This window comes from Opisthocomus hoazin, chromosome 5, assembly GCF_030867145.1.
Source record: "Opisthocomus hoazin isolate bOpiHoa1 chromosome 5, bOpiHoa1.hap1, whole genome shotgun sequence".
NCBI classification, from domain to species: Eukaryota; Metazoa; Chordata; class Aves; order Opisthocomiformes; family Opisthocomidae; genus Opisthocomus; species Opisthocomus hoazin.
In genome coordinates, this window is record NC_134418.1 from 57,408,897 (window position 1) to 57,423,584 (window position 14,688).

Consider the following 14,688-nt stretch of genomic DNA (forward strand, 5'->3'; position numbering starts at 1 on the left):
GCCCGCCTAAAGCAGTGCTGACACAGACTGGTTTGGGTGACATAAAACTGCACACACCAAGGAGAAATGAATGCTTCCCTCCCTAGGGAGCAGCAGGGAAGGGTCCTCACACCGACGCAGGTCTCAGGTACGGGTGACAATCCTGCCACCATCACCCCTAATTTCACGTCCACACCTCTGGCAGTGGGTACAGCTGGGGTAGTGCCTGGCCAGGCACACCTGGCTCCGGCTGGGGAACACTTGCCACCTCAAGCGGATTTTTTTTTTAATGTTTTCACCTCAGGGGTGCCCTCACTTGAGGCTCGGCCTCTGTGGGCGCCCTGCAGCTTCCTTCTTCTCCGAGGTGCTGACCCTGGCCTCAGCAGCGGGAAGCAGCCACCTGCCGGGGCCCGCAGGGAAAACGGGACAGTGCCTGGGCCCGGCAGCAGCCACCCCCTCCGGCAAAACCTTCTCCGCACACCCGCCTTTGCAACGGGGCCCGTGTGGGTGGCGCCGCCATTTTGGGCCTCTGGGGGCCAAGGACCGTGCCCTCCCTCAGGCAGCAGCCGCGCCCCGCTCTCCCTCCTCGCCGGTGAGGCAGGAGAGGACAGGAACCGGCCCCGGGCGCGCGGCAGCACCCTCCGCCGCCGTGCGAGGCCTCCCGGCGGCGGCAGGCGGGGCAGGGGGCCGGCGCGGCGCGGCGCAGGCCCGGCGGCTGCAGGAAGGGGAGGGAAGCGGCCGCCGCCATCATGCGCGCGCCGGCGGGGCTGGTGCGGCTGCTGGCGGCGGGGGGGTGGGGGCGGCCGCCGCGCCGCTGCCTCGGCGCCATGGCCCGCTACGGCACGGAGCAGCGGGGGCGGCCCAGCTCTCCCGATTACCGCCTCTACTTTAGTAAGTAGCAGCCCCCCCCCCCGGGCTCGATGAACCTCTTCCTTCCCCGCCTGGCGGGGTGCAGGGTGGGCAGAGGCGGCGGCGCCCCGCTCCCGCCGAGGCCCCTCGGGGTGGCTGAGGTGTCGCCCCTGAGCCTCCCCCTCCAGTCGGGCAGCGTTTTGTGGAGAGTGAGAGGATTTCCGGCAGGCCCGCTGTTGGAGGGGACGCCGGGCCTGCTCAGTCCGCCGAAGGCCCCCGCAGGGTGGAGGGGTGCTGGGGGCGCCGGGGTGAAGCGCTGCTGTGGTGCGGTGTTGTGGCGGCCTGGGCGCCAAGGCCGCGGGGTGCTCAGCGACCCCAGGGAACGGCCTCGCCGTGGGAGCTTGGCCTCAGCTCTAGGGTGTAACGGCCCGGTGGGAGCAGGGCCTGTCCCCTGTGGCCAGGCCAGCCCTTCCTCCAGAAACGTAACGGGGCGGGGGCTGGCATCCGAAACGTGGGGCCGCAGCCCCGAGGGGCCTGGGGGGCCAGCAGCAGCGCGTGGCACCGGGAGGGCTCGGGCAGCGCTCCAGGGGGCTGCTCAGAACCCGGTGAGAGCTGGGGGTGTGCAGCCTCGGGATGACGCGTTTGAGTGACGGCGTCGCCTGTTCGTATGCCGCTTGTCTGGCAGCCCTTCTGTACGTTTTTGGTCTGTTGGCTTGCAGGCGCTTAATTCTGACGTCCGCTGGTGTGAGAGAAGTGGAGGCGGCCAGTACCCTGCCAGGGGTCCCTTGTGCTCTGTACCCAGGGGGCTGTCAGCCCAGGGGCTCCTCTAGAGAAGTCACTTTGGTTAGTGGGAATAAGCAGCCTAGCACTCAACTTTGTTTTATTTGGGAGGAGCATGTGGGAGGCTTCCAGGAGCTGGACAAACAACCGCCATGTACTCTTTGCAGAGGTGGTCAAAGTACAGTCCAAAGCTAAATGGAGTCCCTTGTCTGCTTTTCCCTTTACTGTGAATAGGGGTGCTAGCAGAGGAGAAGCTCCTTGAGATTTGTGTCAGCACCTTATATTGTTGTCGATGTTTCTGTTTTGATGCAGTACTTGACCTTTTAGTACGTTGAAAAGTTTCTGAGTATTTTGAGAAGCTTAAGCACCCACTCCGGTCAATTTTGTTTCTTTCTACAGTGGGAAAGGCTGAGGTGTAGATTGGGCCCCCATTAAGTTAATGTCAATTTCTACTGGTTTCAAGGCATGGTGTTTCATTGCTAGGGTCTAAGCAATTATCCGGTTATCTACTTATTCTCTTGGTCAGACTTTGGCTTATTGAGTTTGGGGGATTTTCTTTTTGTGGTCATTAGTTTATTAGAAATACAGCAAAATCACAAGGGCAGCATTGCTAGAAACCCAGATGGATTCACTGATCACTCATGGAAATGAGGTTCTGGGGTATTTTTTTCTCCATTAATGGTTATGTATTGCTGGGGAGGAGAAGAAAAGAGAATAAAAGGATCTTTTCATCTTTACATGGCTTGTATTGCCAGGTAGTCAGAAGAGAAGTGTGGTATTGAACACTAAAGCAGCAGTTTTGGTTCTAATGAATCCTTATCAAGCAATCAAATTCCTTGTGCTGTGCGTAGGTTATTTTTTAGTCCTTGAAATTAAACATAAGAAAAAGTTTAACTGGTGCATAATTGTGGCATATCATACATTTCTGTAATGCATAATAGTTAGCAGTACCATCATTTTATGGCATATCTTTAGATTTGTCATACCACATCTTTGTTTTATTTTTCAGAGAATGCAGATGGTAAATATATTTCCCCGTTTCATGACATTCCGCTGTTTGCTGGATCTAAAGAGGTATGTATTTATGCCTTGAAACACAATTGATTTCAAAATAACTGGGTTTTTTTGTATTCTTTAGGTAAAAATGCAGTTTTTAAAAGCATTTTTATTTTTAAGCAACTAACAGACAAATGCGTAGCACCAGAAAGGACCATTTTAACCCAGGCTGATTCCTTATGTAATACAGGCACAGTAACTTCACCAAATTTTCTTTGCTGAGTTCAGTAACTTGCAGTGAAACATAGTAACTACTGTGTAGACAAGCCTACCTGTCTCTCTTAAGTCTCCAAGTGATTGGAGGGAACTGTCACTGTGTCTTGTACTGCTCTATGTTTAAGGTTTGTGTTTATGTGCTCTTGAGTTCATTTTCTACTATTACTCTTTTTAAAGTGGCATTTTTCTACATCTGCAATTAAAAGTGTACGTTTCCTTGCAGTAGGAGATGTACAGCACGCGCCTTTGTAACTTGGGGTGTATTTCTTTAATTCCCAAAAGGAACATTATAATTGGAAGCCAACAATAATGCCCAAGAGGGAAGTGGTAATCACACCTTTGGAGAATTACAAGGCATGAGGTGCAGCTGAGCATTTTCACGTCTTGTTAGCCACACTCCCTGGAGTTTCATTATAGCAATAATGAAACGCCTGTTTTATGTGTTGCAGGTGGGAACTGCCAGTCTTTGGTTTAGACTTAGTTTTTCTTATTGTGGTATGGCTGTTACACAAACAGGTTGGGAGGGTTTCAGCCGTTTTCTTGATTTGTTGGTGGGTCTCTATGGATGATATGATTGGTGAGAAAGGTCGGCAGTTGTAACATGTTCGTACTGAGACTTCTGAACTAATGAACCAGTCTCTTGAATTATTTAAAAAGAGAGATAAAAATATGCATGAAACCTTTTTGATAGGCAGACCCTAAGCACGCTAGTCAATGGAAGAGGTAAGTCTCTTTCAGAAGGTCATTACTAAGATGCTCTGTTCAGTGGATGCTATTGCTGGAAAAGCAATGGGCATTTTCATCGCGTGTTCCCTGGGGGCCTTGCTGTCCCTGCATCTAGAGTTAAAGGTTTGGAGGGGTGGATTATAGTCTGTGATTTTTCTGTATATTAAATTATAGTACAGCGATGTCTGATCAGTGTGGAGAGGCTTTTGGTTTTGTGTGTGAGCAAGGAAGGAGCATTCCACAGGACATAGGGGCTTGAGGGGGTAGCGAGAAAGGGAGTCATTGTGAAGGTCTCTGTTAATTTTGCTTCCTTTGCAAGAGGATGACATAAGGACTTGTATGTTACGTTCTTTCCCTCACCTGATCAAAGCTTTATGGACTTTACTTTATGATGGATAACTTACTTTCCATGCTGTTTTGGTTTTTTTTTTTGGTTGGTTTGTATCTTATCTTCTTCAGCTGAACAGAAATATGACCGTGTTTTTAATCAGTTGAGAACAGACCTAAAAAGCTGCTTAAATTTTTTAGTAGCTGGGAGAAAGTGGATGTGTCCTTGTACGTATTTAACATCTGGAAGGTTATAATTTCACAATGAAACAGGACTGAGTACTTACTTTAAAATGTCATAGTTTAGGTCTTCAGTGCTCACAAAGGGATGTTTCAATTGCGTTGAAAACTACTGTCTGTATTTTTGTGAATACAGTGTTGCTTTCTAGTGTTCATTATACACTTTACTTCACTCTTTCCCTATAGGATAAAGAGATTCCTGCAAAAAGGTCAAAGACTACTGGAAGTGAGGTACTGCTAAACTTTTTTTAACTGTTTCCTCTATTCCAACAGTGCTTCGCTATTCTACAGAGTGAACTTGCTCTCACTGAGTACAGTTGACATATCTTCAAGTGCAAATTTTTTAGGAGGAGAAAGCTTAAAGGGACTTAATATTCTCCTCTTTGAATGGGCCAGAAATGTCAGCATTCTTTTTTTCATCAAGATGTTCTCAATGGCAAACACTTTTATACCACTCTTTGAAAGGTTCGTTATGGTTATTGCAGTGCAGATATGTTATCTTTTTTGCTATTGCATTCAGAAACGTGCAAAAACCCCTCAATTAATGAAATATTCATTATGATCTGACTGTGGGTAATCTTTGGTATATATACAAAACTTCAGAAATCCTAAGTATGTTATGGCAGAAATTAGACTTAGTATCTGCTTTTTAGAACTGAGGATATGTTGTTGTCTGTAGTCATTTGGGAAGTCTGAGGAGAGAAAAATCGCATCTGCTAATGGTTCAGCATTAACCAGCACTGAAGTTAAGCCTAACAGAAGCCAAAAAAAACCATGGAAGATCTGTTCAGGCTTTTTCTGTGAAATAAGATTTGTTTCTATAACTGTCTTTTCAAAAATGTAACATTTTTTGCAGTGCTTTCTCTGGTGTACGGGTACCTAAAAACTAGTGAAAGAAAAAAAATGAACCAAACTATGCTCTAAGGCCATGATGCATCTGCGTGAGTCCCAGTCTTTATCTTCTCAATAGCTGTTTGGCCAGTTGTATTGCAAAACTGTAACTACCCATCCGATGTGAAAGAAGTGTCCGGACTGTCTGGGTTCTCGTAGATTTGCAGCTAGTGCATGGTACACTGGTTCTTCTGCAGTACACCAGCCCCCGCACAGTCCTGTACTATGTATTTCCTCTCCCTTTGCGCTGTGATTCCTTCAAGCTGCAGTGCCTAAGCAACACTTTTTAGATTTCCCATTGCGTGGTGCCCATTTAAATACTTTTTAGTAGACGTAGAATCATGCCTGAAAGATGAATTGTTGAATCACAGAATAGTGGGGGTTGGAAGGAACCTCTGTGGGTCATCTAGTCCAACCCCCCTGCCGAAGCAGGGTCACCTACAGCAGGCTGCACAGGACCTTGTCCAGGTGGGTCTTGAATATCTCCAGAGAAGGAGACTCCACAACCTCACTGGGCAGCCTGTTCCAGTGCTCCGTCACCCTCAGAGGGAAGAAGTTCTTCCTCATGTTCAGATGGAACTTCCTGTGCTTCAGTTTGTGCCCATTGCCCCTTGTTCTGTCACTGGGCACCACTAAAAAGAGTTTGGCCCCATCCTCCTGACACCCACCCTTCAGATATTTATAAGCATTTATGAGGTCCCCTCTCAGCCTTCTCTTCTTCAGGCTGAACAAGCCCAGCTCCCTCAGCCTTTCCTCGTAGGAGAGATGCTCCAGTCCCCTTGCAGAGAGTAACAAATAACTGCCAGTAGCCTTTCTCAAAAGTAATTCTTGCAGCATGAATTCTTAATTACTGCTCTTGCTGGAAGTCAAGAACGTTTCTTGCCTGCTGCTGAATACTGTGATAGTACCTGCCAGTTGCAAAGATGCAAAACCTGGTTTATGTGGTGTCTAAAACTGTTCAAAACTGCATTTGTCTGTATAGTGGGAAGCATGATAGCTTGTAGAAAACCATGTTTCTAATACCCTTTTTCTGATCTCTGGATCAGGTTATGGAGCAGGGGGGAAAAAAATGCCAGTGAGACTGAGCAGATCTTGCTGCCTGGGTCAGTGGAGACTCCAGAGCTGCTTCATGCAACTCCTGTTATGAGAGAGCTCTGGGCCATGGTTTAATACAGCTACGGAAGATGAGCAAAGGCAAATGTACATTCCAGTCTTGTGGGCTTCTGATGCAAGTAAGCGAACAAACATGCAGGCTGTAGGCTTCCCAGACATGCTTGGTCTTTACTTAGATGTAAATCATTTAGAAAACCCTTTTTCATCATCATCATCTTTGGGAGTTGGGGAGAAGAGAGAAAACGGAGGGATCTTTGTGTTCAGGAAAGCAGTTTCTATTTACACTGGGTTGTTCAGCAGCTCTCCTCACCTTGGCCTGGTGAGAAATGCATCCCTGTGTGCTTGTATTTAGAGACAATGTAGCTTAATCAGGATATGAAGGGAAAATGAGGAATTTGATGCCATATACCAATTTCTGAAGACCTTTGAAGCAGTGTACTCCTTACTCGTGTCTTGGCGCACAAAGGCTAGTATTGATACCTGGTGTTCAGTTGATCCTTGTGCTGAATTTGGCCAGAATTCAAAGGTGGTAGTTCCTCTTGCCCTGGAAACACAGTGGCATCTTTAAAATGTGTGCTTTTAGGGTGGCAGTTATTTGTTACTCTCTGCAAGGGCAAGCCCTCTTGAGACTGTATGTTAAATTATGCTGAACTGTTGTTTATCAGATGGCAATTTGCCTACAGAAAATGATGATAATTCTACATGCGTCTCCTCAGTCTGTCTAATCTGCTTTAAATTGTTCTTGGCATTCCTGATGCCAGAAAAGAAGGTCTCAAAATTGAGGAGTTTCACTTTCAGTGTTCATGGGATAGGGGAATTCACGTTGTACAAGTTTCTCTTGGCTGTTTTGCAGTCTTGGCATGTAGTTCTAAAGGAAACTCTGGTGTTTCTGTATGAACTGTTCTCAGTAGTGCAGCCATTTCTTGCAATGCTTTAGACCTTCCCAAATCTCAAATAAATTTAGCTTTGCAGTCACTGTTGACAACTGATCTTTTTGCTTTTGCAGATGTTTTTTGACTGTTTGAAGACTAGAGAGAAGTTATTTTGAGGGAGAAACTATGCTGGAAGAAATCATATTACTCTTCAGTCTCAGAATTATTACCAGCTTGCAATCTGAACCTTTGCTTTGCCCTAAGCATTGCAAGCACTCAGAAACCACTCCTGCCCAAGTAAATCTCTGTGAAAGGTAGCGGAAGTTTCACATCTCTCTCCGGAAGAGTAGGTGTTCCCACTGTGGCTACAGTCAGAACTGTCGAAGGCTGATTGTTGAATATGGTCTTCCATGTCTAGCAGGAAGAAGGTTTGAAGAGGTCATAATTTTCTTTTGAAGACAAATGTGGCATGTTGCTTCCCTGCTGTACTGAAATGGTTTCTAGTCTACTAGTCATTGTATGTTTTTGGTAAAGTATTCACATGTCATCTGATTCAGAGGACCCAAGTGTTCCTGAATACACATTTTTATTTCAGATGTTGGCCTTGGTAAGGGATCTGTCCAACCATGTAGAGATTATAGTCCTCTAACTTGCAGACATCCACAACAGCATTTGAAAAAAACAAGACAGCTTTTGTTTTGTTGCATCCTGTGGGTTGCACAGTGCTGGAATGCCCTTGTGGACTTCAGTTAAATTCCTTCTGTCAAGTAAAAACTTCTGATAAATTAACTAGTCAGGTGAGATACAAGGGGTCATCAGAGCGGTCCTGCAGTCTGAACTGGTGATCTGATAGAGGGCCTCATACTTGGAGCAGTGTTCAAAACTGGTGTCAGAGTTGTCTTATGATAAAGAAGGTGTGCTTCATAAAAAAGGAAAAGCTGTCATCATTTCCCATGTAGTACAGCTACAAACTTCATACTGACTTTGTATTCTGTCTTAACTACAGCCTCTGTAACCTTCTTTGGTCATGTTAGATGTTTTTCCAGTATATGTAACCTGGGCTGTAGTATGTCCATTACGTGTGTTCAGGGATTTGTGTGTTCCAAATTTTAGATTACCAGCAGAGCTCTTGTCCTGATGATTGAACTTGCCCGGTCTTTTTCTGTGTGTCCAGTAGCTGTAAGCCTTGCTTTGGGTTCTTGTAGATTAACAAATACTGAGAACAGAAGTAATCTTCACTCAGTGGTCCAGTTAAAATCTACTGGAGTAGAGTTGGTTTACTGAGAAAGTTGCATCAGTGATTTGGTGAAGCTTAACTTCAAATAAATGGTTCCTTAAACTTGAGAAAGTCAGTGTTTCATTTTCATTTGTGTCATGGTTCTACACTGAGTAGTTTTGCAGGTGAATGTGTCCAGTAACTAGTGTATCGGAGAGTAAGTCTGACGCCACTTTTGGGATACCTGTGGGTAAAAACTTACATAGTGTTTATGATTCCCTTGTCACTATAACATGAGGGAAGTAGATTGTGAAGAGGCTGCAGGTACTCTGCATTTATGCTGGACACTGCATTCCTTTTTTGCTATGTGGCATGTTAATTTATATTGGAAAAGTTCCATTGACTTCTCATTTAGATGCAGTATATTTGGTCTCCAGATGTTGCTGGCATCTAGTTTGTTGTTTTCATTAGCAAATACCTTGTAGGAAGTGTAACACTGGGAGTGCTTATATCATGGGCAAGCATTTGATAAGCAAGCCCCTCTCCATTTATTTCTGCTGCATTTCATGACAGCCCTTCTTTTGCTTCTCCTTTTTTTCCCTTTTTTTGTTTTTCTTTTTTCCTTTTAAACATCATCCTTTGTTCACACTGCTGCTGGACTGCAGCTCATCTTTTTCGTTCTCGTTAGTCCTCAGGTGCATGCTGCCATGTTCAGTTGATGTCAGGTAAGAATCCCCGCAAGACTGCAAATGAGCAGACAGCAAAGAAATAGAAATGACAGCTGCTGTTTCTTCTCTCTGTCTTGTGAGCTCAGAGCTTCTCAGTGAGGAAGGGTCAGTAGCCCTCCAAATGCTGCCTCTAATGCTTTCAGACGGGTTTTTTTTGAACACTACTATAAAAATGACTAATTGTAAGCTTTAGCATATCACTTCTCCCTGTCATGCAAGGGTGATAGTGAGTGATGATGTTTGGCATTTTATGAAATTATACTGAGTTTCTGTTCCTCTCTTTATCTGTCTTGTTTTGTCACTTTCCTCGCTCTGCATATGTTGCTCCACTTCTGCTTCAAATTAGCTGAACCTTCAGAGTGGAGCATGAAGTACTGCGACCCTTGGGCAAAATCATACCTATTCCAAACCCTCCCCTCAAATGCACTAGCGAAGGAACTTGGGGAGCTGGGGAAAGGAAATCGTTGAACCAGAAAGGGAAAGTTAGGTAAGGAAAAATTATTTCGGAGAAGGGTGTGTGGGAGTCCAGGAGGATAGGTTGTAAAAATAATGCCAGAAATGTGCTAAATTTTTTTTTTTCCTTCCTGTGATATTCAGGTTTGTAATAACAAGCCCTGATCAAAATGAGTTATCTTCCATAAGAATCTGTACAGCCAGAGCTAGTGGTTATTTTTTGCCATCAGTCTTAGTGGAGAGAATGTTGACTCACAGTTCACCTAGGTACAACGATCTGTATTTTCATTGCTTTTCTCAACACTTGCTGTATGAATATATTAAAGTATATTTCTGTATTTTTTTATCTTTCTGTGGTTTTCTAGTTTCAAAAAAACAATACCTATTCCTATTCTCTGTGTGAGACAATTTTTGCTTGTCTCAGCAAAAATGATATCATGATACATTAAAGATGATGTTCAACTGAAATGGAATGCAGTAAGTTGCCAAGCTGTGTTAAAGAAAACACTCCAATTAAGCAAACACTTATTTACATCCTACCAGAGTTCCCATGTAATGTACTTAGCATGAAGTTCTTAAGAAATAAACGGTATCATTTAGACAGACTGTTTGTTCCTTCTGATGTCACTTTCTGCTGATTTTCATGTTTTGACTTCTCTGTGTTAAGCTCCTCAAGGTATAATAGAGCACAAGTACAAATGTTTGTCGTGTGTTCACATTAACCCAAAGTCAAACAAGCTACGTAATACCCTGGGTTGAAAGTCCCTCTGGGCTCTGTCAGGTCACTTTCCGCAGCGGATGGGTTCTGTCCCTTTTTTGGAATCGAGGAAACTGTTTCCTCCTCTTTGCGTGTGCACGCTCCAGGAAACCGTCCTTCTGAAGACGCTGTTAGCCAGCAGAGTTGGCATGAGGCTAGCCTGCAGGAACTCGTCCATCTGGCCTGTTGTACAGGCTGCTGTCGTGGAGTCCCTTCTACATTAGGCACCTGCAGAGTTGGATTAAATCTGGACTGCAGCAAGCAGCGATCTCATAGGCAGACCAGTTGACTGCTGTCAGACTAGGGCAGTTAAATGGTAATCTTTCAAAAGCAATAGTTTTTGTTTCATGAGAGATCTTTTTTCTTTTTCTGTCACTGGAAGGTGTGTTAAATGGGCTGTTGAAACAGTCTCATCATTGCTTGAGGGGGTAGAAGTGCTCACTTCAGGGTTTGGTGAGGTGGAATTTTTTTGTTTTACTGATACAAAATAAAGATAAAAATAGCAATTACCAGATGCATTCACCATCCAAAACTAACCACTGAATGGCATATGCAGATGGTAATCTATGAAGACAGGTGGTGTCTGACACTTGCATTTCTGTTTGCAGCTGAGGCAGGCATGGTTTTGCAGCAAGGGATGGGGGAGGACATTCGGGAGGTCAGAAGGAATAGATGCTTGGTGTGGGAAAATAAGAGTGGTGGGTATCTTCCTGGGTGACATTTAGGCAAGGAGGGAAACAAGATAGGCAAGAGGAGGAAAAAGACCCTAAAAAGCCAGAGGAGTATTATGTCTTCTCTCTTTCCATCTGTCAGATTTGCTAGTATGTGCTTTCCTTTCCAGACCAGTGAATCTTGTCTCATCACTGTGAAAATGTGATTGCCCTATAAATAAAACTTTTTATTTTTAAATGTAAGCGCTGCATGAAGTTATTAATCTCTTGTAAATGCTTGTGGCAGCTTAGCATTAGAGAAAGTACTTTCGGCGATATTTTTGCATATGAATTAATCTGTCAGGCTGTCACATTTAAGACTCTTCACAATTCACATTGGACTGATACCACAAATTACGAAGGCCTGGTCTTAGAGCTAAGTTAAATCCAAGTGATTTTTTTTGTTTTAAGAGCAGCATTGTATTAATTTCAGTCCAGTTGTTGTCCAGCCCAGAGAGTTGTTTTGGTGAAGACCTAGAATAACTTGTGACCAATTAACGCTCAAAACCAAGATTTACAGGCTGCTGAAGCCTTTGTATTAGACTTGGTCAGGAAAATATACAGTGGCATATACAAACAATGGAAATACAGGGTTGTGGCGGAGGGGAGGACAACGTGTATAATTCCAGGAGTAGTTTGTAAGTTTTCTGCCTGTAGCTACCAGTCAGAACAATTCTTTGACCTGCTTGGCAGTTCCCTAAGAGTTTCTTGTCAGCACTGGCTTTCATGCTATGCATTGCTTTTTTTTCCAAGTGCTTCCCAGATGGATGTGCAGACTTTATTTGGTTCTCTTCCAAACTTTCCCTTACCTGCTGCTGCATGTATGTTGCTTTGTTCTGTCTGCTTCCTTAATGTTGACATTTTTGAGCTGTCTTTCTGATTACTTCTCCGTTTCAAACATTCTTATATACATAAGGTGTACTTTATGAAATGGATCTGAATCACCTTTCTCTTTCCTGCTCCGCCACCCCCTTTTTTTTATTTGGCTATGATTGGGAAAAGTGATTCCATCTGACGTGCCAATGATTGCCGTATCGGCACAGTACCTATAGGTGGCGAATTTAATTTAAATTTGCTGGGAATTTGCTGTCAGGATTGTGCATAGCTTGTGATCTCAGGGGAGAAATGCTGAACAAGTGTTGGGATTTTCCTTTGCTTTCTTGCTTTACATGTTCCAGGTTTGTTTGGGAGGAGAAGATCATAGAACCATGGGAATTACTTTATTCGGACTGTGACATTGACCCTGGTAATGGTATTTGTTTGTTGCAGCTGCAGGATACAAGGAACAAAAAATACAAATATTTAATAGTTTTCTGAAGCCTTGATTGCAGTGTAGTTAGAGTCAGTGCAAGTCTTCAGTTGGTTTAACTTGATATTTTCTTCAAAAATGTATTTTTTCCTTCCTGAACCATTGGGATTTTCTCTGGCTATGAAGAGATGTCCCAGGCAGTGTGATATTTTGGGGTTATTTTAGTAATCTAGGAGAAAAGAGGTTGCTGGGTGGCTTGGTCCAGTAACCCATTTCGATTAGTACTCTAATCCTTCGTAGTGTTTAACTCTGACAGCTTCAGAAGAAAAAGAAACCTTACAGCGGTTACACAGAGAGTTCTTCTCTTTGGAAAATGTCACTTTAACCTCCTCAGTAAGAAGGGCATAGATTACTTATTTTCCATAGAATCATAGTGTCATTTAGTTTGGAAAAGATCTTTAAGATCATTTCATTAAGAATATTCACCCCATACCCCCTTTGTTAAAACAACTTTCGCTTTGTTTCTGTTAGGAAGAAGGCTAACACAAACATGAAGCATCTGTGTCCATGTCCTGCTTCTGCTATCACTTTTGGGTTAATTTGGCCTCACTTCAGCCAGATTTGACTGAGAATCATAAATGTCAGTGGTGGTTGCATTTGCATGGTTTTTAAAAAAATGAGGCAAAAGAGGAGGACCTGAAGAAAAAAAATCCTCAGAGGAAAAAAAAAAAAAGATTGTCCTTTCCAGTTCTTGAGGAAGGCTAACTCTGTCCTCATAGAAACGTCCAGTCCTCTTTGACTAGTAGACTAAACCACTGTCTTGGGGCAAACCATTCCATGGACTTTCTGAACATTTTGTGAGGAGTAATATTGATACAGGAATAGAAAACATCATGTGGATTTCCACTACTTGTAATTAGTTGCTCATATTCTCAAAGGGATGGAGTGGGGAAAGCATGAACCAAGGAGGCTGATCATCATTGTGCGGAACTAAATGAGTTGTACTTAACGTAAAAGCAGCTGGGATAGAGAGATGTTGCTGCTGAAAACAGAGGAGATAATTTGTCTTACTATAAAATACTAATTGCCAAGTGGATTTTGTTTTCAGTTCTGTCATTATTTTTTGTTTTAGGTCCTGTTTAATATGATTGTAGAAGTGCCTCGTTGGACAAATGCAAAAATGGAGGTAATTAAGAAAAATACCTTGAATATATAGGTATTTATGGAAGTTAGGACAATGCAATGGCTTCCAATAATCAGAGGTTAATAGAGTGTGAATTACTCTTTACATATAAAATTTTCTCGGTTAAAAAATTAATTTGAAGTTGTACATACAGACACTTTCCTTGCAATAATAAAAAGTGTGGAGGATCTAATTTTGTTTCCCTTCTGCAGGTGAGCACTGCTCTTGACAGCCCTCTGACTGCAGAGTGCAGCATATCTGCAACAGAGTCCTAAAGTATTGGGTTGCAGAACATTGTCCGGCATTTAGTCTTATCTTGCTTGATCATGGAGAATTCCACTCAGAGGATTTAATTCCTCTCACTTCTGCTGTATAGTGTGCTAGACCAAATCTTGACAAATGGAGTTGCAAATGAAAACGCACATTTCTTTGTGACGAAAAAAAGACTAAGGGACCTCACTTATTAACAGCATTTACTCCTGCAGGGAGATATTTTGAAAGTAGAGCCTGGTGGATTGTTCCTCTGCAGTTACAATATGGAAGCTGAGTAATGCTTCATCTGTAGTGTTCGTGAAACAACAGATCTCAACAGGTTATGTCTTATCTTCCTGAACATTTGTATTAATTTTAGGGATGCTTCCCAGATGTTAAGGAAGTTTGTGGTTGAGCTCTTAACTGTTTTGATCATTAAATATAACACCAAATAACCTCTCCAGCCTCTTATTTCAGAATTTTTTCTCCTTTTCCTGATGCTAGAAGATCATGTTTAACACCACAGTTGTTGTTCTGCAAGCAAGGTTACCTTGGATATTTACCTTGTATTTTAAGATGATAATTTATTGTGGAAGCTGAGTTCTCTTTTGCAGAATTTCCCATTGACAACACTGTTTGAAGTCTTTGCATAAAGCTCAGGTTGTTCTCCCTCCTCTTCTCCCAGCATGTTATATCAAGGGTAGAAGAGTTTGCAGTCCTGCTAGGTTCAGAAATCAGTGGGTTTAGAGTTTTCTGCCTTGATAGATGTAGTTCTCTAATCTAGAACTTTTAATATACTTGAAATTTCCTGCATTAATCGTTAAAGCACTTTGCTTGCCTTGCGATTATGTCTTGGCAGTCCAGACAGTGTTAAGGTGCTCATGTGGTGGAATGGAGACTGCAGGAGATTAAACCTTGCCTTAACATGAATGTTTCCCACTATTACATCCCCTGCACAAGATTTCCTGCTCATCAGTTGCTGTATTTCTGTAGTTCTTCCCTTGATTTTCCTGAAGGTGCTTTGTTTTGCATGAGGCTTTTGTCTGCTGTTGCCAGTTACTCCTCTTTGCTCTGGTTTACATCAAGAAAAA

General features: G+C 43.4%; 1 protein-coding gene across 2 annotated transcripts in view; it reads left to right on the forward strand.

Annotated features, from left to right (window-relative positions):
* The first annotated feature begins 713 nt into the window (after positions 1–713).
* Positions 714–14,688, forward strand: part of PPA2 (inorganic pyrophosphatase 2) — a 39,308-nt gene continuing 25,333 nt past the window's right edge. The window contains exons 1-4 of one of the 2 annotated variants that reach the window (XM_075421400.1): positions 714–870; positions 2,618–2,682; positions 4,360–4,404; positions 13,295–13,348. In XM_075421400.1, coding sequence (XP_075277515.1) covers positions 729–870; positions 2,618–2,682; positions 4,360–4,404; positions 13,295–13,348 — 306 coding nt within the window. In that variant the 5' untranslated portion in view covers positions 714–728. The remainder of the gene's footprint in view (positions 871–2,617; positions 2,683–4,359; positions 4,405–13,294; positions 13,349–14,688) is intronic. The other variant, XM_075421399.1, reaches the window with a different exon arrangement.